Below are 24399 nucleotides of genomic sequence, written 5' to 3'. Positions count from 1 at the left end.
GACTTTAAAACCTTTCAGCTCAGGGAAGGATGACTGTCCCTGAAGTTTCACCTATCCACCTAGCACTCTATCTAAAACCCTTATTAAAGGTGATTTCCCTTGGTTTGGTTTGGAAGAACAGTTTCATACCCTTAGAAGAGATCACCTGAAGAATCTGAGCCATTGGCTGCTTACTATCGATCCTTTGAAGATCCTTTCATCCTGAATGAATCAGGATTCTTCAGAGGAATTAGAATCTTAAGGAATGTGAAAGAATGGATTGTTTTGAAGAACAGTTTTTAAAAAGACTACTGGAGTCTAGGTGAAAAGTGGGGATGCAGGGAATTCTCTGCAGGTCCAGTGGATAGACTCTGTGCGGCTCACTTCTGAGGGCCCAAGTTCAATCCCTGTTTGGGGAACTGAGATCCCATGAGCCTCATGTGCGGACGAAAAAAGCAATAGTGTGTTTGTGGAGAGTTCTGGGGAGTGAAAGCCAGCAGGAGAATAAGAGGGTGCAGGGGGGCGGGGAGCAGCAGGAGAGGGGATGACGGAAACTTGACCAGAGCTGCTGGACCTGGACTGGGCTGGGGGTAGGGGGCTGCCCAGTGCCCAGACGGTCAGTATTATGGGGGAAGTTAAAGTAACTGCACACGACACAGGGAGGCAGGCATTTTAGGAACTTTAAACAAGTCCATTGAGAAAGTATTTTTGTTATAAATGAATTTAGAGGAAACAGGTCTTACTGAAGAAAACCACAAGGCAATTCCCATCACAAATGTTTCTGGGGTTCTGGTTTGGGCTTCACTGAAGTGACAACTGCCCTGAACCTGTCTGAAGGTGCTTCACAGCTTCCCTACGCAGACCACGTGAATATCCACACACACAGATTCATCGTTAGGTTAATTGACCCCGAGTCAGGCTAGCACTAGAAGCCTGCTGGTATTCAAGCCCATCACACTGTAGGGTTTTTTGGAAATTCTAGTATCTGTCACACCTACATTTTCTGGAAACTCCTTTCTTCTTCCCCTTTTAAAGTTTTTTGTGTTCCTTTGTTTTCATATGTAGAATCTGAGTTTTATTTAAAATTCCAGATGGCTGGCTGGCTGGCTGTCCTTAGTTGAGTGTTTTTTCTGTTATTTTTTTCCACCTTTTTTTTTTTTAAAGAAGTGGCTCTTTTCACATCGATGCCATATTTTGCTTTTTTAATGTAGTTTTAAAAATTGTTGATCTATGTTATATATATAGCAAAATGAGTAGCTGTTGTACCTAATTGCAGTGTGTGAGTAACAAATATTCTCACCATTTATCTATTCAGCCTAAGGATGATTTCTTGCAGCGCAGTTAAATCTGCTTCGAAGCTTTGTCTTTGTCATTTTGCTTTGAGTTAATGCCTGCCTATTTTAGGTTTCTTTTGATTTTTTTTTTTTTTTAATCTCAGCTACTCCTGGTCCCTGGGAAATTTCTGAAAAATTTTTGAAGGCTCATTTGATTTGTATAGATTTTACCTGTATATTTTTAAGGTTCAACCAAAAGTTGAAAGTAAGCTTCGCTGCCACCCAGATAGCATCAGGCATTTAAAAAGGTCTATTATTATGTTTGAAGAGAGACTAAAGCATCTTATTACAGGAGAAAGCAAAGAGCGTTGTTTTTTTTTTTTTTTCCTGGGTCTCTAGAGATGGCATTTCCTGTCTCTCCTCTGATAGGAGCAAAGAGCTGTGATGACTTCACTCCGTGGCTCCAAAAGAAGTGCCTATTATCTTTTTTCTCGAGAACAATTCGTCTTTATTTAGAGCTTGGAGGCACACTTTTTAGATCCACACTTGCTCACTGCCCAGCGAAGAAATGTTTGACCATTGTTTGTTAATAAACAAGAAACACATCTGGCAAGCTGGTTGGTTTGTTTAACTTTGCAACTGTTGAAATAAAGCCATTAAAGGAGGGAAGATCTAGCTGGCTACAAAGGGCCGCTGCTATTTAGGTCATGGGATGCTCGAAACCATCAGAAGGGCTTTTGTTCCGTCCATTGGCTTCCTAAGGGATCAGCCAGCCCAGGGTTTTTGTGTCTTGTAGGCAAATCCATCTTGGAGAACAGACACTAGGCAAGAAAGACTAGAAAGAAAATCGGTGGCACTTTGTTTTTTTTTCTCTTAAGCCACAGGAAATGCAAGCACAAATGTACTTCTTGAATAATTGTTTTGGTGTTGCGGGGGCGGGGGACGGCGGGGGAGAGTGTTACGACAGGAGCCCTTCCTGGGAAAAAGCTAACCAATAAAGTTGAGGTCCACACTGTGCTTGAAAAATAAATGCATATTTATTATTCAACCTGGAAATGAAGAAGCAGCAAGAGAATTTACTATCTAGTAGATTTTTGATCAAATTATCCACTCGTGCTTCCCAAACATGGCCTTTTTTGGAAGACTGTGGTCTTCAGATCCGATCCCTCTGCTGGTAAAGCCCGATCCACCTTTCCTGTGCAGGGTCCGTCGTTTCTGCACGTTCTTTGTGTGCATTTCCTCTCGGTCAGGACGGCGCTGGCTGTGAGGGAGCTTTCGTTTTGTGCAAACGTTCATTTCAGAGCTGCTGTTAGAGTAGAAGCTTAGAGCCCAGCTCTGAGTTGGGTGCCGAGGTTTTCTTTTTGTGTCTGTCTTTGAATCTCAAAGTAAGATTGGGGAGAAATGGGGATAGCTTTTCAGCCAACTATAGTACACCAGGGACCTGCACAGGAAATGGGGCTGGTCCTCTGGACAGTTTGGGGATGAGGGACTCTCGGGGCCGAGGGGCACAGCTGAGCCTTTGTCCCCCTCCCGAACCCCTCACTCCTCTGTCTCCCCAGGTCCTCCCCACCCCGCTTCGCCTTCTTTAAAGTGATGTCTGTGGCTTTCAGAAAACCTGCTCCTGTTCTGTACTTCCCCTCAAAGCTCAACTCTGCTCTCAGCTCATCTTAAGCCTCCCCAAAGCCCATCCTTTCTTACTTGTTTATGCCTACCTTCGACTCCATCTCTTTTTGGTCGTATCCATCTCTTTTCTGTCGTATCCATCTCTTTTCTGTCGTATCCCTCTGTCTATTATGAGACTCGAAATACGAAGCCCCACGGGGCTCCTCCAGACCAAAAAAATTGCTAGATGGGTAAACCTTGCTGTCAAGAGGCACTTAAAATGGTGAAACGTGACCTTCGAAGAGAGACAAGAAAACATTCCCTTATAAAGGAACACTGTTCTGTAAGAAGAAAAAAAAAAGAGTCTGATTTTTGTCTCCTCCTCGCCGGCCTCCCGGGGTCAGTTACCTTGTGTGTCTCGGCTAAGCCATACGTTCTGATGAGGTGAGAGAAAAGGCTCTGAGTACCAAGAGGACCTCTCCATGCTCGCCACCCTTTTGCTTCCCTCCACTACACCCCCCTCCCAGCCGTGCTTACCTCCTCCGCCAGAAGACAGACAGCATATTCACGCCTAGTCACTGAAGGAAGGTCATTTATTAAAAGGAGCATTTAGCACTTGTGGAGAGGATTCAGGAAGAGCAAAGGGATGGACTGGTACCCCCCACACCCAGGGCTGATCACAGTGGGGAGCTGCCATGGCCCTAGGTCTCAAAGAGCAGGGGAGCCTTGTAGGAACTTCAGAGATGAGCTGTGGGGGCACTGCCCAGCCAGAGCTGTGGCCTTTGGTCAAAGGACTTGGTCACCCCTTTGCATCCTAGCGATGGTGCAGATGGAAATTCCCGCTCTCTGATCTGCCAGAACCTGTCAAGTCTAACGGGGGCACGGGCTTTCGTGCACGTGGTCCATGCAGGTCAGAACATCCTTGGAATCACTCTGACCTCTCCATATCTCCCAGCCCACATCTGATCTGATCTATTGGTGATTTTCCCGATCAAAGGACACCGAGAGTCTGAGCCTCTGTCACCACATACACTGCCGCCCCAGGGTGCAAGTGTCCATCATTTCTAGGGTTGGAGAGGGACTCCCACCTGGAACATTCTTGCATGACATCCCCAACTTCCCAGCTCATGCAGACAAAAAGCCTACAGACTCTGCACAGGCTGCACCTTTCTTCTCTGACCCCATCTCCTCCCATTCTTGAGACTCACTTTGGTCTGCCTCTCTGATGTCCCTGGTGGTCAACACCAAGCATATACCTGCCGCAGGGCCTTTGCAGATGGCAGGAAGGTGAATTGAAGTTTAAGAAAATCTAAGTTATAGAAATATCTACCCACAACTTAGACAAGTATTTGCAGCAGCATTATTCATAATAGCCCCAAACTGGGGATCGGTCACCCAAAAAATTACCATGTGGCAATAAAAGGAATAAAGTACTGATATGTGTGATCATTGGAAACATTAGGCTAAGTGAACATTATGATAAGTTGAAAGCATGATGTCAGTCACAAAGGACTTCATATTGTACGATTCCTTTCGTATGAAATATCCAGAATAAGCAAGTCTATACAGACCGGAAGTGGCGCGGTATTTGCCTAGGGCTGGGGAAGATGGGAGGTGACAGCTAAGAGGTGCAGCATTTCTTCTGAGGTGATACAAATGTTCAAGGGGCTTCCCCAGCAATCCAGTGGTTAGGACTCTGCCTTCTAATGCAGGGGGTGAGGATTCGATCTCTGGTTGAGGAACTATGATCGCACGTGCCTCGGGAGGGTGGGGTGGCAGGGGTATGGCCAGAAAATTTTTTTAAATGTTCTAAAATTGATTGTGATGAGAGTTGCTTATTTTGTGACTAGACTAAAACCCATTGAATTGAACAGTTTCAGTGGGTGAATCGTATGATATATGAATTACATCTCAAAGCAATTAAAAATAAAGATCTGATTGCCATCTTTATAAAGCATTCCTGTCATTTTTACAAGTGGCATAAATAACTCTTAGCATTCAGTATTATTATAGTTAAAGTCAGATGGAACTCTGTGACTATTGACTTATTACTGTTTTCATTTCTCATTTATTTTTTAAGTGTTACATTTCTTCGGAATGCATGGGCTAGATATTCAATATTTAAATATCCTTGGAGTGGGTGAATTTTTTTTTCAAGTCTTAATAAGAGAAAGACGGGGAACTAATCATGGGTGTGTCTCTGCTCCTCCCCCTACCCCCCCAGCACTTTCACGATGGACGGAAGGCACAGCAACACATAGAGATGTGCTGGAAGCAACTAGAATCAGTAAGTGAAAAACCAACCGTTCAAGAAATGTCTTTATAGGTTTTTCTGATCTGAATTTAACTTAAGTTTGAATCAACAGTAAGTACAAAACAGAGACCCTAACGTCTTTAGAGATTTTTACAATTTGGATTTAATTGATTTCTAGAGATTATTACTGGAAGTAAAATGTTAAGCCCCAAAGAGCCCAAGTGGAGTCTTTTTTCTAAAAATCATAGGGAAGAACAAAGATTAGACAGTTTGGATGGAAATAAAGGCAGATTTTAAAATAACTTCCTGAAATGATGGCATGGAACAAATCAGTTCGGAAAAGAATGCTTTTGGGGAGGGGGCATGAGGGAATGCCGATAAAATTATGATAAAATTACATCTTTATATAGGAATCTCATGGTTTCATTAACAATCACTTACCCTGTCACCATCTTCCTCTGCTCTTAGAGTAAAAGACGTTTTGAGCGGGATTGCAAAGAGGCTGACCGAGCCCAGCAGTACTTTGAGAAAATGGATGCTGACATAAATGTTACGAAAGCAGATGTTGAAAAGGTAAGGTGAAAGCGAGAGTCTTTTTTTTTTTTTCATTTCCCCTTTTAATGCTTGTCACGTATCCTCCCAGACTACTGGTCCCCAAGTTCTTTCTGATGCAACCACAAAAGGCCACTCAACTTGGGATTATTTTCGTTTCATGTCAACTTGGGGTGTGGGGTGTTAGGAGGAGGCTGGTGGGGGAATCTAAAATGTGGGGGAATCTTCAGTGTTATGATTTAAGCAGCGTGTTGATTTCTTTAGTCACCAGGACGATTAACGTGGAGACTTAAACCATGAACATATCTTAGGGGGTGGTTTCCGCAGACTGTGGTTCTCTCTTAATGGCTTTTCAAAGAAAAAAAATCGACCTCTTAAAAGCTGGAGCAGACCGCCCAGCACCATCTGAAAGAGCTTGGCTGCTGGCACTGCTTCTGATAAAAAGATAAAGAGACTCACGCTAGTGGCCGGAGTTCTGATGGACTCATTCAGGTTGCTAACAGGTTGTAGCCCAAGGCTTGCATTGGGAGGTCCTCTCCAAAGCTTTTCCCAAAATGGACTTGTGTGGTTGGCAATTAGGAATATTATTATAAAGCTTGTACTGTGTCTTCTTGTGGTTCCCTGTGTGTTTTTTCCCTAGAAGCTAAATTTTCTTTTTATAAAAGTCATCAATATGACTGTAAACAAAATTAGGCTGTTAAAGAATCGTATTCATTCCTGACTGCCCAGGGCTGTTTTGGCATTCATAGCTTCATGCTTTTACGTGGGGAAAAGCACTGCGTTTTTGTAGATTTCTTTCACTTTTTGCCAGATAATTTGGAGATGAATTTGCTTGGAAAATATTGTAAATTAGGTATTTAGTTATTCGCCCAATTCTGCCAAATTCCTTGCTTAAAGCCTAGGCATAGATTAGTATGGCTTCCTCTAAAATTACCTAGTATATTAGAAAACACATTCTTAATATCTGTATTTGATCTTGAGTGGGGATATTTAGTTTACCAAAAGATACATTCATTTGCTGGTAAAATTACCATGCTCATAGTAACATAACAGTCACTCAGTCATGTATGACTCTTTGCAACCCCATGGACTGCCACCCACTGGGCTCATCTGCTCATGGAATTCTCTAGGCAGGAATCCTGGAGTGGGTTGCCATTTCCTCCTCCAAGGGATCTTTCCTACCCAGGGTTTGAACCTGAGTCTCCTACATTAGCAGACGGATCCTTTAACATCGAGCCACCTGCTGCTAAGTCGCTTCAGTCGTGTCCTACTCTGTGGGACCCCATAGATGGCAGCCCACCAGGCTCCCCTGTCCCTGGGATTCTCCAGGCAAGAACACTGGAGTGGGTTGCCATTTCCTTCTCCAGTGCATGAAAGTGAAAAGTGAAAGTGAAGTCACTCAGTCGTGTCTGACTCTTCATGACCCCATGGACTGCAGCCTACCAGGCTCCTCCGTCCATGGGATTCTCCAGGCAAGAGTACTGGAGTGGGGTGCCATCGCCCTCTCCAACCTGAGAAGCCCCAAAATGCACCATAAATTACCATAAGTTCTCATGAAATGTTAATGCCCCAAAGTATTTATATGTTACTCAATTAAAATAGATTGACCCAAAGTTTATTAAAAAAAAAAACTGGAGGTTAAATGAACATAAAACTTTTGTATATTCATTTTAGAGCCAGATGCCTTGCTAGTAAACTCTTTTTATTTCTATTTTGGGGTTTTCCTTAGAGACAGTCGTAACAGCAGATAATGACAGTCTTATTCAGTCTTTATGCCTTTTATTTATTTTTCTTATCTTGCTCTTCTGGTTATGACCTTTTATCCTGGCAGAAGCAGTTATTGTGGACTTCCTTATCTCGTTCTAGATAAAGAGAGTGCTTCAAATGTTTCCCCATTAAACATGATTATAATAAGCCTTTATCAGGCTTATTATAAGGGATTCCCTTCTTTTCCTATTTTGCCAAGAGGTTGTTTTTTTAAAAACTCAACTTGATATTGAATATCATCAAATACCTTTTCTGTTTCCTTTAATCCATTAATGGACAGATTACATTATTAAGTTTTCTTATATTGAACCAAATTAGCATTCCTGGGACTAGTGTAACTAGATTTTGATGTATATTTTTTTAAAATACAGAGCTGAGTTTACATTATTAACATTTTACTTGAGATCTTGCATCGATGTTCACTGAAATCAGTTCAGTTCAGTCGCTCAGTCGTGTCCGACTCTTTGTGACCCCATGGACTGCAGCACACCAAGTTTCCCTGTCCATCAACAATCCCCAGAGCTTACTCAAACTCATGTCCATTGAGTTGGTGATGTCATCCAACCATCTCATCCTCTGTCATCCCCTTCTCCTCCTACCTTCAATCTTTCCCAGCATCAGGGTCTTTTCCAATGAGTCAGCTCTTCGCATCAGGTGGAATTTCAGCTTCAGCATCAGTCCTTCCAATGAATATTTAGGACTGATTTCCTTTAGCATGGACTGGTTGGATCTCCTTGCTGTCCAAGGGACTTTCAAGAGTCTTCTCCAATACCACAGTTCAAAAGCATCAATTCTTCGGGACTCAGCTTTCTTCACAGTGCAACTCTCACATCCATACATGACCACTGGAAAAACCATAGCCTTGACTAGACAGACCTTTGTTGGCAAAGGAATGTCTCTGCTTTTTAATATGCTGTCTAGGTTGGTCATAACTTTTCTTCCAAGGAGCAAGTGTCTTTTAATTGCATGGCTGCAGTCACCATCTGCACTGATTTTGGAGCCCCCCAAAATAAAGTCTGTCATTGTTTCCATTGTTTCCACATCTATTTCCCATGAAGTGATGGGACCAGATGCCATGATCTTAGTTTTCTGAATATTGAACTTTAAGCCAACGTTTTCATTCTTCTCTTTCACTTTCATCAAGAGGCTCTTTAGTTCTTCTTCACTTTCTGCCATAAGTATGGTGCCATCCGCATATCTAAGGTTATTGATATTTCTCCCGGCAATCTTGATTCCAGCTTGTGCTTCTTCCAGCCCAGCATTTCTCATGATGTACTCTGCGTGTAAGTTAAATAAGCAGGGTGACAATATACAGCTTTGACGTACTCCTTTCCTAATTTGGAACCAGTCTGTTGTTCCATGTCCAGTTCTAACTGTTGCTTCTTGACCTGCATACCGATTTCTCAGGAGGCAGGTCAGGTGGTCTTGGTATTCTCATCTCTTTAAGAATTTTCCACAGTTTATGGTGATCCACACAAAGGCTTTGCCATAGTCAATAAAGCAGAAATAGAATGTTTTTCTGGTTCATTGAAATAGAAACCTGTGGTTTTTCTTTCTTGGCTGTTCTACTTTTCTATATTAGTTTTGGAGTGTTCCTTTTTATTTTCTAAATTATTATTTAGAAATGTTCCTTAAATGTTTTGTAATACTTTATAGTGGGAGAGTTTCTAACTCCTGATCTAATTCCTTTGTTGTCCTTGAAAGCATTCACTTTCCGCAAAATGAAAAATCTGATCCCACATGTAGTTTCCTACGCTTACCTGTTGTTTTTACACAGGTGGAAATATCATTCCAGATTTTTCATTCATAGTCCCAGCTTTTCTAGAGAGCTCACAGAATGCACATTGTAGTACTTCTTGAAGCCACTGAGCCAGCCACTACTTGCAATCTTTAGCCTTTTTCTTCCTTTTTTTTTAATTGAAGTATAATTGACTTACAATATTGTATTAGTGTCAGGTGAACTTCACCTTTGTGTTAATTAAGATCTCATGACGTTGTAAAGGCTTACCCATGACTGCTTCCAAATATTGAGTATGAAAAATTGCATAGAGACTGGCAAGCCTCCTATACCAACATCACCACTGCCTTGTATTTCAGTCACATAGAAGGTAGAAATCACAGGAGAAAACCTGTGAGATTGAGAAGACAGTGTGTGTGATTATAAATGTATGTTCCTTGGAATTTCCACTCTGGCCCACATTTAAAGTGGGTTCTCTGGGAAGCAGTCTTTTTCTGGCTCACGGCCACGCCGGGACCACATCAGTCTGAGTTTCCCACTTAGGGTTAGGGAATCCACACCTGCTGGGTGAGTTCTGGGCCTTTGTGATTGAAAAATTTTCCAGGGTGACTCTTTAGTTTTCCTCCCTTGGGTCAGGTCCAAGAGAGTTAATGTATCCAAAGCACAATTTCTAGGTCCGGTTGCAGCTTTAGGACTTCTGAAAGGTACTACCAGACTGAATCGCTCTTCTCAACTATTTTAATATTTCCAAGAATGCATTGTTATTTCTTATACTGCAGTGTCATTTAGTTATGTTTACGGAAGTCCTATTTCAGTTCTTTTCAGTTCAGTCACTCAGTCGTGTCCGACTCTTTGCGACCCCATGGACCGCAGCACGCCAGGCCTCCCTGTCCATCAGAAACTCCCGGAGTTTACCCAAGCTCATATCCATTGAGTCGGTGATGCCATCCAACCATCTCACCCTCTGTCGTCCCCTTCTCCTATTTACCTCCTCCCTAAGGACGTGCACTGTCTAATGTTGAAATTCTGGGACTTGCCTGGTAGCCCAGTGACTAAGGCTGTGCTCCCAATGCAAAGAGCCTGGGTTCGATTCCTGGTCAGGGAACTAGATCCCATGTGCCGTGACTAAGACCTGGGACAGCCAAATGAATAAAAATAAAAAAATATTTAAAAAACAATAATAACAACGATAACTGTGCTTCTCCTGACACAAACTAGGACACTTCACACTTAAAAAAATAAATAAACATCGGAATTCTTAAATTATTCTGTTTATGAATGGGACTTGAAGCACTGTAATTTCCCCAAAGCAAAGCCATGATTTGATTGTTGCATTAGTTTTTGCATTATCTGTCACCAGTGAAGCCTCTTGTCAGGATCAAGCTGAGAGGAAGCAGTGTTTCAGTTCTTAGGGGCACTTAATGTAATTTCCCATCTTGACTTCTGAGAGTCTTCGGATCTATTATAAATGTCTTTTCCTCCAGTTTCTGCAAATGATTCAATTACCCAGTTGTCTTCGAGGTGACTCCCCCTGCTTTTTCCGGCAGTCAGCTCCACAGCCCTTGGCATGATAAGCCTGTGTTTACAAAGATACTGTCGCTGCTCCCACTGAGAGTGGGACGGACTTTCCTAAATCGCGCTTGTGTTTGATGACACCGTCCGTGGGGGCTGTGTGTGTGTGATGCATCTTCTGTGCCGCGTGGGATCTGGGTGGGAGCTGATCTTCTTTTCCTTTGGGGAGGTTAATGTTCCGCAGAGAGACTGCCCAGATCTACCCCAGCCCACACTTTGGCTTTGGGTTCACCTTGAGTATGTGTTTCGTCCTTTGCTTACAAGCGGGCATGTGTTGGCTTTGAGGTGCCCAGTTTAACTAAATGTAAATTTATATGTATAAATAGACAGACAAAAAAAAAAAACCCCAAACCCACTGGCAGTCTTGTCTGTGGGCCCGTGGAAATATCTGGACGTCGTGATCCTGCCATGTCCCTTAGAAGAATGATGGGGAAAGTAAGTCAGTTCAATGGAATGGTTTTTATTGGTGATGAAAATGCAAGGAGCTAGGTGGTCTCTTTTCCCTTGCCAAGAGGCCGCTGTCAGAAAGTTTTGAATTTGAAGACTTGGAGTGAGCTGTAGTGACTTGAAATGGGTGAAGCTGGGTTTGTCAGAGAACCAGTATAGGGTGGAATAGGTCATCTTGTGGCTTGTGACCTACATGTTCAGGTTGAAGGTAAGGGAAACCAGCCTTTTTCCCTCCCTTTTAATGAGGTGGAAAAGATAATCCTTACTCTCTGTCTTGTAATATTGAGAGGTCGAAGGACTGCAAGGGAACACGGAACAATTAAATCATGTTATGTCTTACTCAGCTACAGGAGTCTCATGTAAAAAAAGCAATTAAAGCACTGAGAATAAGGTGAAGTATTCTCTGCTGTCCAGCCCTCCCCTTCCCAGACCCTCCTCAGGGGTGGTCACTTTTGCCACATGATATGTGTCCTTCTAGGCCTATTTTGAAAGCTATTTTATTTGTTTACTCGGCTGTTCCGGGTTTTAGTTGGGGCACGCAGGGTCTTTGCTTGAGATGCACGGACTCCCTAGTTGTGGCGGCGGCTCCAGAGTGCAGGGCTCAGTAGTTACAGTGTGCACACTCAGCTGCTCCCTGGCTTGTGGAAGCCGATCCAGGTCCCCTGTGTTACGAGTCGTAACCACTGGCCCAGCAGGGAGGTCCCTAGACCTTTTCAAATGGGTGTTTATCGAGGTGTGATTTACATACCATAGCATGGCCACGTCTTATGTGGACAGCTCAAAGAGTTTTTGCATATAAATGAAACTGTGTGCTAGGACCCCAGATAAGGGACATTCCTAAGACCCCAGCAGTCCCCCCTGGGACCGTATCCCCACCCCAAAGTTATTATTATAATAGTAATAACTATTATCCTGACATGTGACGTGTATTTGTTTAGCCTGTTTCTGTAGTTCATACAAGTTATACCATCTGTATTCTCCCGTCTAGCTTCTCTAACTCAATATGGTGTCTGTGAGATTCATATTCTCGTCGCAAGTAAGGGAGATGTGTGTTGCTGTGTGGCATCCGTCCTGTGGATGTACAGTTTATCCGTTCTCAGGTTGGCAGATGTTTGGACTGTTTCCATACTGAGGCCAAATGAAGAACAAAGCTCGTACGAACATGTGTATACACCTCAGCTGGCAGACACGGGCTCTCCTCCTCCTTACTGGTGTGCCCGAGGCAGAGCGCTGAGTCACAGGTGCGTATCTGGCGCAGTGTGCTGTCAGACCTTGACAAGGTGGCTTTACCAGTGGACACACCTTCAGCAGCAGCTCCTCACCCTCACCGAGGGTTGGTTCTCAGTCCTTCTACTTCAGCCTTTTTAATAAGTATGGCGTGGATTCTGGTAGTGTTTTTAATTTACCTTTATATTTCTTTGATAAAAAATGATGTTGAGCATCTTTTCGTATGCTATTATCTGCTAGTTATAATAAACTTTTTTGTAAAATGCCCAAATCTTTAACTCATTTTAAAAACAGACTTTCTTCTTTCTGGCGTATGGTGGTGGTGGTGGTTTAATCACTGAACTGTGTCCGACTCTTTGCAACCCCATGGATGGTAGCCCATCAGGCTCCTCTGTCCATGGGATTGTCCAGGCAAGAATACTGGAGTGGGTTGCTATTTCCTTCTCGAGGGGACCCAGGGATAGAACCTGTGACTCCTGCTTGGCAGGTAGATTCTTTACCACTGAGCCACCTGCATAGGCATATACATATGTATGTATGTATGTATATAATTATACAGTTATCTTTACTTACCCCAGTCAAGCTTTTTGCTACACTTTTAATTACTATGTGATTGATCTTTTAAAATTTTCATCACTACTATTGAAATATTGTTGTGTGATGGGAAAACCCTAGACAACTGGAATATTAACATTTCCAAGTCACACATTTTTAAGGGTTAGGCTTAGAAGTACAGAGAGCCCAGCTCTCCATGGCCCCTTCTCTCAGAAGCTCAGTACCAGTGCCATCAGAGTGGACATGGTGCCAAAGGACTGTTGTTCATGGCCACCGTGAGCAATTAAGCTCTTCATGTATTCTCGATGTTTTTTGGGGGGGGGGGATGGTGGTAGGGTACAGTGTATAAAGAAGTGGGCAGGAGACGTTGTTTTTAATATTTATTTATTTGACCATTCTGGATCTTAGTTGCAGCGAGTGGGGTCTTTGATCTTTCAGTTGCAGCGTGCAAACTCTTAGTTGCAGCAGGCAGGATCCAGTTCTCTGACCAAGGATGGAACCCGGGCCCCCTGTGTTGGAAGCAGGGAGCCTGAGCCACTGGACCATCAGGGAAGTCCCAAGACTACTTTTAATGGAGACAGTATTTCAAGCTTTTATACAGTTTGGAGATTACTCATGATGAATAAGAATTCTAAGTAGCCATTAATTTATTTTCATAAAAATGTTTCTAGTAATGTCTTTCTTGCAGTTTCCTTCCATTTGGTATAGTTCTAAATTTGGTATAGAACTAAATTCCAAATTTGTCTTTTTCTATGTAAACATAGGCCCCCAAATGAGTTGCTCCGTACTTTTTTTTTTTTTTAATTTAAGGGAATTCTAATAGAAGAAGCATTTCATGGTCTTATTCTCATTTTTAAAAAACTTGTTTAAATTTGTTTTATGGATATATAGTTGGTTAATAACATGTTGGGAAAGACTCAGGACGGGAGGAGAAGGAGACGACAGAAGATGAGATGGTTGCATGGCGTCACCGACTCAATGGACGTGAGTTTGAGTAAACTCCCAGAGCTGGTGATGGACAGGGAGGCCTGGTGTGCTGCGGTCCATGGGGTCGCAAAGAGTCGGACACTACTGAGCGACTGAACTGAACTGAATAATGTGTTAACTTTTACTGTACAGCAAAATGATTCAGTTGTACATATATGTGCATTCTTTTTCATCTGCTTTGTCGCAGGATACTGAGTAATTCTCCCCATGCACACAGTAGGGCCTTGTCATTCAGCCATTCTCTATATAATAGTTTGCATCTGCTAAGCCCAACCTCCCGGTCCATCCCTGCCTCACTCTCCCTCCATCTTGGCAACCGCAAGTCTGTTTTCTAAGTCCATGAGTCTGTTTCTGTTCACAGATAAGTTCATTTGTGTCGTATTTTTTTAGGGGGAGAGGGTTAACATTTTTTAAATTTATTTTTTAATTGGAGGATGATTGCTTTATATCGTTGCGTTAGTAGCATCTCCCTTTGTTGACAAAATTCCTGAGCTGTGAACTGTTCCCATCCATCGATTCATCCCCTCAGCCATTATCTATGGCCTATATCCTGGCCAGGTGCGGGGTTGACACAGATACCATCATGGAATCACTGCCTCCTTGACTTTAAGGAATTCGCCTTTCACTCTCTTCCTAACACTCAGGGACTGTATGGTGAGTTTTCCCACGTGTCCCCTAAGTACTTCTTGAATGCCATTCTGGTGACAAGCACATTAAAGTCAGGTTTTATCTGTCCCTGTGCGTTGGAATAATACCACACTAGACAGACGTGGAAGAGAAGCGGTGCCTCATCTCTGCTTCCTGATAACGCTGCAGCCGGCTAGTGTGGCGCTGGGATGAAAAGGAAAAGGTTATCAAAATGAATGGAATGTGCACTAATATTTCCCAACAGAGAGCACAGTGTTTTCTAAATGCATGCATTAAACTGAGTTCATCCATGTCAGGCAATGAATAATTCCCTTTCTCCAACTCGCCCTCGCCTTGTGACTGTTGGCTCTTACATAATTTCTAAATGCAAAATAGGATATTGTTTAACAGAAACGCAGTTCGTTTGGTTACAAGTAGCTGCAGAAATGGTTAGTGAGTTCAAGGTTTGATTTTTAAACTCCGGCATCCATTTCTCCTTTTCCTATATAGGTCCAGTGTCGTTTAACTCGTCTGATTCTTTGACTGCCAACGTCTTCATTTTCTAGGCAGTTGTTTGCCATCTAATGGTTAACTTGGCTTCTTAATTCAAATTCATTGCAATTTTGAATGTTGACTAACCAGAAGAATTCTCTAGACCATGTGAGAAGTTGCCTTATTTGGCCTAATCGTGAGTTTTCTTGTATCACCTGATTTAAGAAAATGTTTTTAAAGTTATATTAGATTAAAAGGCTGACTATGAGCCTTTAGAACAGTGTCTCCATTTCTTAGGGAGCTTGCATTCCATTTTTGTGTGATATTACAGCTTCTAAAAATATTTTGACTTTGAACATTATTAGCTTTTAAATTCTTCATCGATGCCCCTATCATGAAGTATTATAGAATAAGACACTGAGTCATTTATGAATTAAGGTAGAATTCTAAGAAGTATGTGATAAAACTTCATGTTTCTAATTATAATAAAATATACAGGTACTGTTTTTATGTGTCACTGGAGTGGGTTGCCATTTCCTTTTCCAATGCATGAAAGTGAAAAGTGAAAGTGAAGTCACTCAGTCGTGTCTGACTCTTAGCGACCCCATGGACTGCAGCCCACCAGGCTCCTCCATCTATGGGATTTTCCAGGCAAGAGTACTGGAGTGGGGTGCCATTGCCTTCTCCGATATTACAAAATAGAGTCCCTTAAAGGGAAAAATACAGTTTTAGTAAAGAATCTATGTCAGTATTAAGCAAGAATGAAGGAGTTTACTTTGACTGATTATCAGTTTGATACTTATCTTAATAAAGCAAATTAAATTTACTAGTTTAGGAGGTTGCCCTCAGTTGGAATCAGGGATGCTGGCTCTGTGAAGCACAAACAGGGCAAAGTTGTTCTAACTGAAGCCAGCTGAGTAGCAGAGTGTTAAATTTTTTTACCATTTGGGGAAACATTCTCTAGCAAGATGACTACTTTAGCTGTTGTACGTATAAGGAATTGTACTATTAAATTTTTTTCTCTTCCCTCTCTGTAACTACGAGGTTGACATCTTTATTAAACATGTGAATATCTTTAGTGTTTTCCCCAAATTTGCTTTATAACAAATGTCTGCCTGGTTATCTGAAGGGATTGTTCACTGTAACGATTTAGAAAACAATTTTTTTTTTCCCCCAAAAGAGGAAGTGGTTAGCATGAATGCAGGAAACAAATTTTGCAACGGCAGCTTGATCTTTTACTTTAAAAATTGTTTTGTTTGCAACAAGAGAAAATGTATAGAATTTAAAATGTATATTGTTGCTGTAACTATTCTTTAAAAGAGGATCAATGTTCAAATCAAAGATGCCCAAAAAAGTCACTTTTGTTACCCTCTTGTTTACATCTGTCCCATAAGCAGTCATATCTGTAAAGTTTGTTTTGTTTATTTTACTTCTCAGTGTGCCTGTATTGAATGAACATCGGTTTCCATTGTTTTGATGCTTAATATTTGTCCTGAGTAATAATGGATGTGTTTTCTTCCTTTGATGCTTCCCATGGGAAATGGAATTTAATGGAAATTCCCCCAAATTATTAAATATAGAATACATGTATTTATATTTGGAAATGGGACACAACTTTGATCTATGTCATAAATGAATATTAGCATGATGAAGTTTTTTTTTAAGGCTATACTCAGTATTTAAAAATTGAATTTGTGATAGGAATGTCAAAACATAAAATTATTTACTATGGTTAAATGTTTCACATACCAGATACTCTTAAAGTTGCAGTCAGCTCCCAGTTTTAGTTCATTTGCTAGTGATTACTACAGTCTCTATGTTGTTGACCTTAATTTTTGCTTATTTGCTTTGGAAATAAGTGGTTTTTGCACAGCAAATGGAGTTTGGGTAAATGTTTAAAAAGAAACAGGAAAGTCAAAATGTCAAAATCTCAGAGTATCAGAAATGCTGGGGATGGGGGTGCTGCCCAAAGTGAATTTGTGTAAAGACTGAATACTTTTAGGACTTCCCTGGTGGCCCAGCAGTTAAGAATTCTGCACTCCCACTGCAAGGGGCACAGGTTCGATTCCTGGTCCTTCCTGGTTTGGGAAGATCCTGCATGCTGTGTGGCATGCCACCCCCCCCCCCAAAAAAAAGAATAAATACTTTAAGAACCTCTTCAATGAAATATTTCCAGTATACATTATGTGATTTACATGAAAATGCTAACATGAAGATCTATCTTAGCTTTGCTTTAGTACTCCTAACAGCAAGCCTCTAAGTAAATGTTCAAAATAGCAATAGGATGAGGATGATAGTTCATTCCCATACCCTAGATCTGAAAATAAAAATGAATTGAATAAAACATAAAGTGAATACAAACACTCATATGAATATATGAACATGAATATAAAATAAAATGAATTTAAATAAAAATGGTATTTACTTATTTGGGGGGGTGTGTGTAGCTTCAATTCTTGGCATTTCCATCACACCCTTCACTGTTCTAAAGGCTTTTGTATGGCAAGTCATTTAATAAAATGCTTTAATTTTTATTAGTAGTAAATGGTCTAACTTGACCAGGAGCTGTGTCTTGATACCGCACAGATAAGGGTTCTTATCTTGCTTCTGTCATTTGATAATGGTCTGGTGTGATGCAATTTACTTCATCTCTGAGCCTGTTTCCTACTCCATAAAATAAGGATAATATTATACACTGGCTGGCTGAGAGGTTTCAGTGGTACATGATGTAGGAAAACAGAGCCTATGTTTGGATGTAAATTCATTGGTTGACAATATTGTCACCTGTATTTTCCCTGTTGGGGTTCTTCTGATTGCTTCGGACTCTTCTTAGTTCTTCTCCCTTCAACCTGCTGTGAATCAATTAAGTATATTTTATTTTATCTTCTTGTTGTTGTTTTTGGCCATGCCACACAGCACGTAGGATCTCAGTTCCCCAGCCAGGGATTGAATCTGCACTCCCTGCAGTGGAAGCACAAGGTCTTAACCAGCGGACCACCAGGGAAGTCCCTGATTAAGTATATTTTAAACATCCAAGGCATTTGCTAGAGTATTTATTGAACCAATAGTTCAGAGCATCAGTAAGGTTATAAAGGAATATCTTTCATAAGGGCCTTGGTTAGCAGATAACAAAGAGATGGAGAGATAAGGAAAACTCAGTTACAGAATAAGATAGTGTTTGTATATGCAAAGCTGCCCATGGTGAAAATATTCAGAGCAGCAGTAATTAAAAAATTCTTAATGAGGGACTTCCCTGGTGGTCCAGTGGCTCAGACTCCATGTTCCCAATGCAGGGGTCCAGCTGGGTTCCATCACTAGTCAGAAAACTGGTCAAAACTAAGGATTCATATGCCACACTAAAAGTAAAGATTCTGCATGCCACAACTAAAAGATCCCATGTGCCTCAACTAAGACCTGGTGCAGCCAAATAATTAAAAAAATAATGAGGTACATCATACGTGGAATTACCTGGTCCTGTGACCAGCAAATACTAGGAGCTCAAAGGTTGCTCATAGATTCAGCATCTGGAAAAGCCCTACATGGATTAAAGATTGTTGGGATAGAGCTGAAGGAAGAATCAGGACTTGAGTATGATGGATGGGTAGAAATTGAATAGATAAAGCAGAGAGGGAGCCTCTGAGATGAAAAGAATTTCATCCCAGGCACTGAGGGTAGCATGCTGATGATATTACAGAACAGGGGGCTGAGGGTCTCCTGGAGAGTTGATGTGAGAACAGACTGTGAAGGATACTGAGAGTAAAATGGGCGAATGAGTGTGATCTGTGTAAAATGCTATTGAACTAACTTCTGAAAAAATTTATACTGAGAACATGTTTTATTTTTTTCTTAAAGGATTTCAGTCCTTACCATAATTCTTTTATCCCTCTACAGATAAAAAAAAGGTAAGGCTATCAATGTTAAATTGCCATTAACCTAAAATGGCCCTGCTGGATATGGGAGAGCTGAGACTGAAGCATATTTCGTTGAATTCTTTTTGAATTCAGTGTTCCTGCCAGTGTACCATATGATTTCACTCCTGGATTGTATAGTAAATGAGCTCTTTGTTGTTAACCACTGCTCTTGTCTACAGAACTCGGCCAGGGATAGTGGGTTGGGAATACATGGTAAATAGCAATCGACGTGAAGCCTCAGTGTATACAAGGGGTCCAATAAGGAAAACTGGGCCCCGGGGATGATTTAAAGGGGGCAGCCATGTCTTCGCCATCTATCCTCATAGCCATAGACATATGTTCAGGCAGGCTTAGTGTTGTTCCTTCTTGCATATTATTCCTTTCTCAGGGAACATTTTAAATTTATATTAAATATTTTAAAACTATTTTAAATTTAACATATTTTAAATTAAATTTCCTTCTTCCTGGGTGTTGTTTTTATTTTTTTCCATAAGGGTATGTGGGCTTGGTGGCTCAAATGGTAAAGAATCTGTCTGCGATGCAGGAGACCCAGGTTCGATCCCTGGGATGGGAAGATCCCCTGGAGAAGAGCATGGCAACCCACTCCAGTATTCTTGCCTGGAGAATTCCATGGACAGAGGGGCCTGATGGGCTACAGTCCATGGGGTCGCAAAGTGTAGAACATGACTGAGTGACTACAACTAACACTTTCTTTTCACTTGTGAATCATAAGTTGTTTATTTGTCTGAAATGTTTTTATTGTGTCCTCACTCTAATATGATAGTTTAGTTAGGTATAGAATTCTAAGCTGACAATGGTTTTCTCTAAACATTTTGAAAACCTCATTCCATTGTCTTTTATTCTTGATTGTTCCTCTTGGGAAGTTGACTAACTACTTAATAACATTCCTTTTGTGGGTATTTGACTGTCCACACTATCTGTTAAGACCTTATCATTGCTTTTGGTGTGCTTTTGGTGTTTTGACATTTCTGTGTTATTTCAAAATAGACTTTTTGATTCTCATTTACTCTACTTAGGATTCACTGGGGATTTGTTTCTTTCATCTATGTAGGAAAATTCTCAGGTGTTAACTCTGCAAATATACCTGTCTTTTCATTTCTATAATTGTCAGTTCTGGGACTCAGATGTGTATGAAACTTTTTATTCTGTGTCTCTCGTTTTCTTATGATTTCTTTTGATTCATTTCTTTAATCATTTTAAAATGTTCTTCTCTTGTATTTTCTTTAAACTGTTCTTTTGGCTCAAGATTATTTTAAAAACAATAACTTTATTTATTTGACTGCACCACTCAGCATGTGGGATCTTAGTTCCCTAACCAGGGATCTTCCTGGGCCCCTACACTGGAAGTGCAGTCTTAACCATGGGCCAGCAGGGAAGTCCCTTAGCTCAGGTTTCTATGGTGCTAGTTTTTATCCCTAGTGTGTCAGCTCTCACGGTGGTTTATTTCCTTGTGCTTTTATGATTGTTAATATTATTATTTTTTTTGTATTAGCATATCTTCAGCAGGGATGGACTTTTTCCTCTGGGAATCCTAGAGGAAATATCTATTGTGACTTGGGTACTGAGGATGAACAGCTGCTCACCAAACACCTCAGAGTTCTTTTTTCTTTTTAATTGAAGTATAGTTTTTTAATAATGTTTCATGTACACAGCAAAGTGATTCAGTGATACATATGTGTGTGTGTGTGTATATATATATACATATATGTATGTGTGTGTGTGAAAGTGAACGTCACTTAGTCATGTCCAACTCTTTGCAACCCCATGAACTATACAGTCCATGGGATTCTCCAATCCAGAGTACTGTCCATGGGATTCTCCAATCCAGGGTACTGGAGTGGCTAGCTGTTTCCTTCTCCAGGGGATCTTCCCAACCCAGGGATCAAACCCACATCTCTCACATTGCAGGCAGATTCTTTACCAGCTGAGCCACCAGGGAAGCCCAAGAATACTGGAGTGGGTAGTTTATCCCTTCTCCAGCTGATCTTCCTGATCCAGGAATCGAACTGGGGTCTCCTGCATTGCAGGCAGATTCTTTGCCAGCTGAGCTACCAGGAAAGCCCATGTATATGTGTATATATGTACTTTTCCAGATTCTATTCCATTACAAGTTATTACAAAGTAGTGAATATAGTTCCCTGTGCTATATAGTCATCATTGTTTATTTTATATATAGTAGTGTGTATCTGTTAACCCCAAATTCCTAATTTATCCCCCTCACATTTTCCCTTTGGTAACCATAAGTTTGTTTACTATGTTTGCGAGTCTATTTTTGCTTTGTAGATAAGTTCATTTGTATCATTTTTAAAAATATTCCACGTGTAAGTTATATCATATGGTATTTGTCTTTCTCTGACTCCACTTACTGTGATTATCTCTAGGTCCATCCATGTTGCTACAAATGGCATTATTTCATTGTTTTTAATGGCTAAGTAATATTTCAGTGTGTGTGTGTGTATCTCAGATTCCATGGTATTTCATTTCTCTCCCTGGGGTATATAACATGATTAGTTTTTTTCACTCTTCTACGGAATGTATCTTTTGTAGAGCTGCATCCCGTAGTGCTTTCAGTATATTTGTTCTTCACAATAACGCCACAGCCGCAGAGAACAGTGATCACTGTTTATCATCATGCAGTGAAGTCATTAACTTTCCAGAATCTCAGCTGTTCTCATTAGCTGTGCATATATGGAACCTCACGAGTGTCATATTTGGGGGTGATGTTATTCATTAACGGGGAAAAGGGAAGAGAAAGAGATAATCAATGTCAATCTACTGTAACTAAAAACTCAAGACCCTTGCCAAATATAATGTGTTAGAAACCAGGGAGGAGGAGGGACCAAGTCTTGGAGACCATGGTTTATATTTGACCAAGATCTCTGAGCTCATGCCACGTTTCTTTTCTCCAGCTTACCTTGGAGGTATGCCAGCATCAAGACAAGTTATATCAGCAGTGGCTTCTCTTCCAGCAGAAACTGTAGCTCACCTTCTAATTCTACTTTTTAAATAAGGCAACTGGGGCGTAGGGAAACAGAAGCCTTTTCTTAAAACTGTTTAGCAAGTGAATGGCCCATGAGAGATTGAGATGCTGGTCTCATTTGCTATCTTTCCATATTCTCTCGCTTCTATTTCAGTGACCGGGTACCAAAGTAACCTACAATACTAGGGCTAGAAGTTGTAAGCCTGTTTAAAAAAAAAAAAAGAAAATCAGGAAATTGCTGGAATACTTCAGGCATATTTCTTTGGTTAACTTATTTTGAAGTTTTTCTCTGTTCTGTATTTTAGCTGGCCTTATAATTTATCAAAGACAGGCTCATTGTTTTGGCAACTCCCTGGTCTGGAAGCCTCCAACAAAAACTCACAGCACTCTGTCTGAATAGGAATTTTTAAATGCATTCTTAGTCTTGAACTGAAAATGTATTCTAGATGCAAGAGTTTGCTGGGAAATTGAAACAATGCCATCTATCATACAACAACATTACTCTAGATAGAGAGCTCCTTCTCTTCCTCTGTTAATGCCCCTCCTACTATACCTCTCAGAGCAGTATGTGTGTGTGTGTGTGTGTGTGTGTGTGTGTACCTCAAAGACAAGCCTTACTGCTTCAGTCTTTCACTGTTTCTGGAATTCTGCATAGAATTTGCCTCTTTCACTAAGCTTTTTAGCAAACTAAACTATAACTTCATTACTTTCAAAAGTGATCATTAGTGATGGGTTTTTTTTTTTTTTAATAATAATGAAGGTATGTTGTAAATACTGCTTTGGAAACTTAAACAAATTAAATCACATAGAGCTTTCACTTTCCCTTATTCAATACTCTTTCAAATTGTTTTTGTTCCAAGCCACACAATTTTCTTGTTGTTCAGCTGCTCAGTCGTGTCTGATTCTTTGCAACCTCGTGGACTGCAGCACGCTAGGCTTCCCTGTCCTTCACTATCTCCTGGAGCTTGCTCAGACTCAGGTTCATTGTGTCCGTGATGCATCCAACCATCTCATCCTCCATCACCCCCTTTTCTTCCTGCCTTCAATGTTTCCCAGCATCAGGGTCTTTTCCAATAAGTCGCCACTTTGCAGCAGGTGGCCAAAATACTGGAGCTTCAGCTTCAGCATCAGTCCTTCCAGTGAATATTCAGGATTGACTGGTTGGATCTCCTTGCAGTCCAAGGGACTCTCAAGAGTGTTCTCTAGCACCACAATTCAAAAGCATCAATTCTTCGGTGCTCAGCTTTCTTTATGGTCCAACTCTCACATCCATACTTGACTACTGGAAACACCATAGCTTTGACTATACAGACCTTTGTTGGCAAAGTAATGTCTCTGCTTTTTAATATGCTGCGTAGGTTTGTCATATCTTTTCTACCAAGGAGCAAGCGTCTTTTAATTTCATGGCTGCAGTCACCATCTGCAGTGATTTTGGAGCCCAAGAAAATTAAGTCTGTTACTGTTTCCATTATTTCCCCATTTATTTGCCATGAAATGATGGGACTGGATGCCACGACCTTCATTTTTTGAATGTTGAGTTTTAAGCCAGCTTTTTCACTCTCCTCTTTAACCTTCATCAAGAGGCTCTTTAGTTCCTCTTTGCTTTCTGCCGTGAGGGTGATGTCATCTGCATACCTGAGGTTATTGGTATTTCTCCTGGCAATCTTGATTCCAGCTTATACTTCTTCTAGCCTGGCATTTCGCATGATGTATATACAATAGGTTAAATAAGCAGGGTGCTACACAATAGTATGACATATAATTAATCAATTACATTACTGGACATTTGTCTCAAATTATTAGGGTTAATGGATTTCTTTATGAACATTGAAGATTATTTCATTAGGATAAATTCCCAGAAGTAGAATTGCTAAGTCAAAGACTAGGGTGAAATCAGTTTTGCTTCTAATCATTAACTAATGTTAGAGAAATTCTTAAAAGAGTGCTATTTTTCTGATCTCAGAAATACCTACTGGAACTTCGTTGATGGTCCAGTGGTTAAGACTCTGTGCTTCCATCATAGGGGGGATGGGTTTGATCCCTGGTCAGGGCACTAAGATGCTGGGTGGTACAGCAAAATTAGTAAATTTAAAATATAAAATACTTAGGGCTTCCCTGGTGGCTCAGTGGTAAAGAATCCACCTGCCAACGCAGGAGACCTGGATTCTACCCCTGGTCTGGGAAGACCCCACATGCCACAGAGCAACTGAGCCACAGCTACTGAGTCCATGTGCCCTAAAGCCCGTGCTCCACAACAAGAGAAGCCACAGCAGTTAAGAAGCCTGTACACGGCAATGAAGAGTAGCCCCTGCTCGCTGCAACTAGAAAAAAGTCCGCACAGCTGTGAAGACCCAGCACAGCCAAACAAACCAACCAACCTAAAAAACAGGTTATAATATCCTTGTATGCCATGA

At 41.1% G+C, this 24399-nt stretch overlaps 1 protein-coding gene across 10 annotated transcripts in view; it reads left to right on the top strand.

Annotated features, from left to right (window-relative positions):
* Positions 1 to 24399, top strand: part of FNBP1 (formin binding protein 1) — a 132309-nt gene that overhangs the window by 68082 nt on the left and 39828 nt on the right. For all 10 annotated transcript variants that reach the window (XM_055541389.1, XM_055541396.1, XM_055541395.1 and 7 more), the window contains 2 exons: positions 5080 to 5142; positions 5578 to 5682. In XM_055541389.1, coding sequence (XP_055397364.1) covers positions 5080 to 5142; positions 5578 to 5682 — 168 coding nt within the window. The remainder of the gene's footprint in view (positions 1 to 5079; positions 5143 to 5577; positions 5683 to 24399) is intronic.

Source organism: Bubalus kerabau, chromosome 11 (assembly GCF_029407905.1).
Source record: "Bubalus kerabau isolate K-KA32 ecotype Philippines breed swamp buffalo chromosome 11, PCC_UOA_SB_1v2, whole genome shotgun sequence".
Lineage (NCBI taxonomy): Eukaryota > Metazoa > Chordata > Mammalia > Artiodactyla > Bovidae > Bubalus > Bubalus kerabau.
This window is presented reverse-complemented; position numbering and strand designations above follow the sequence as displayed.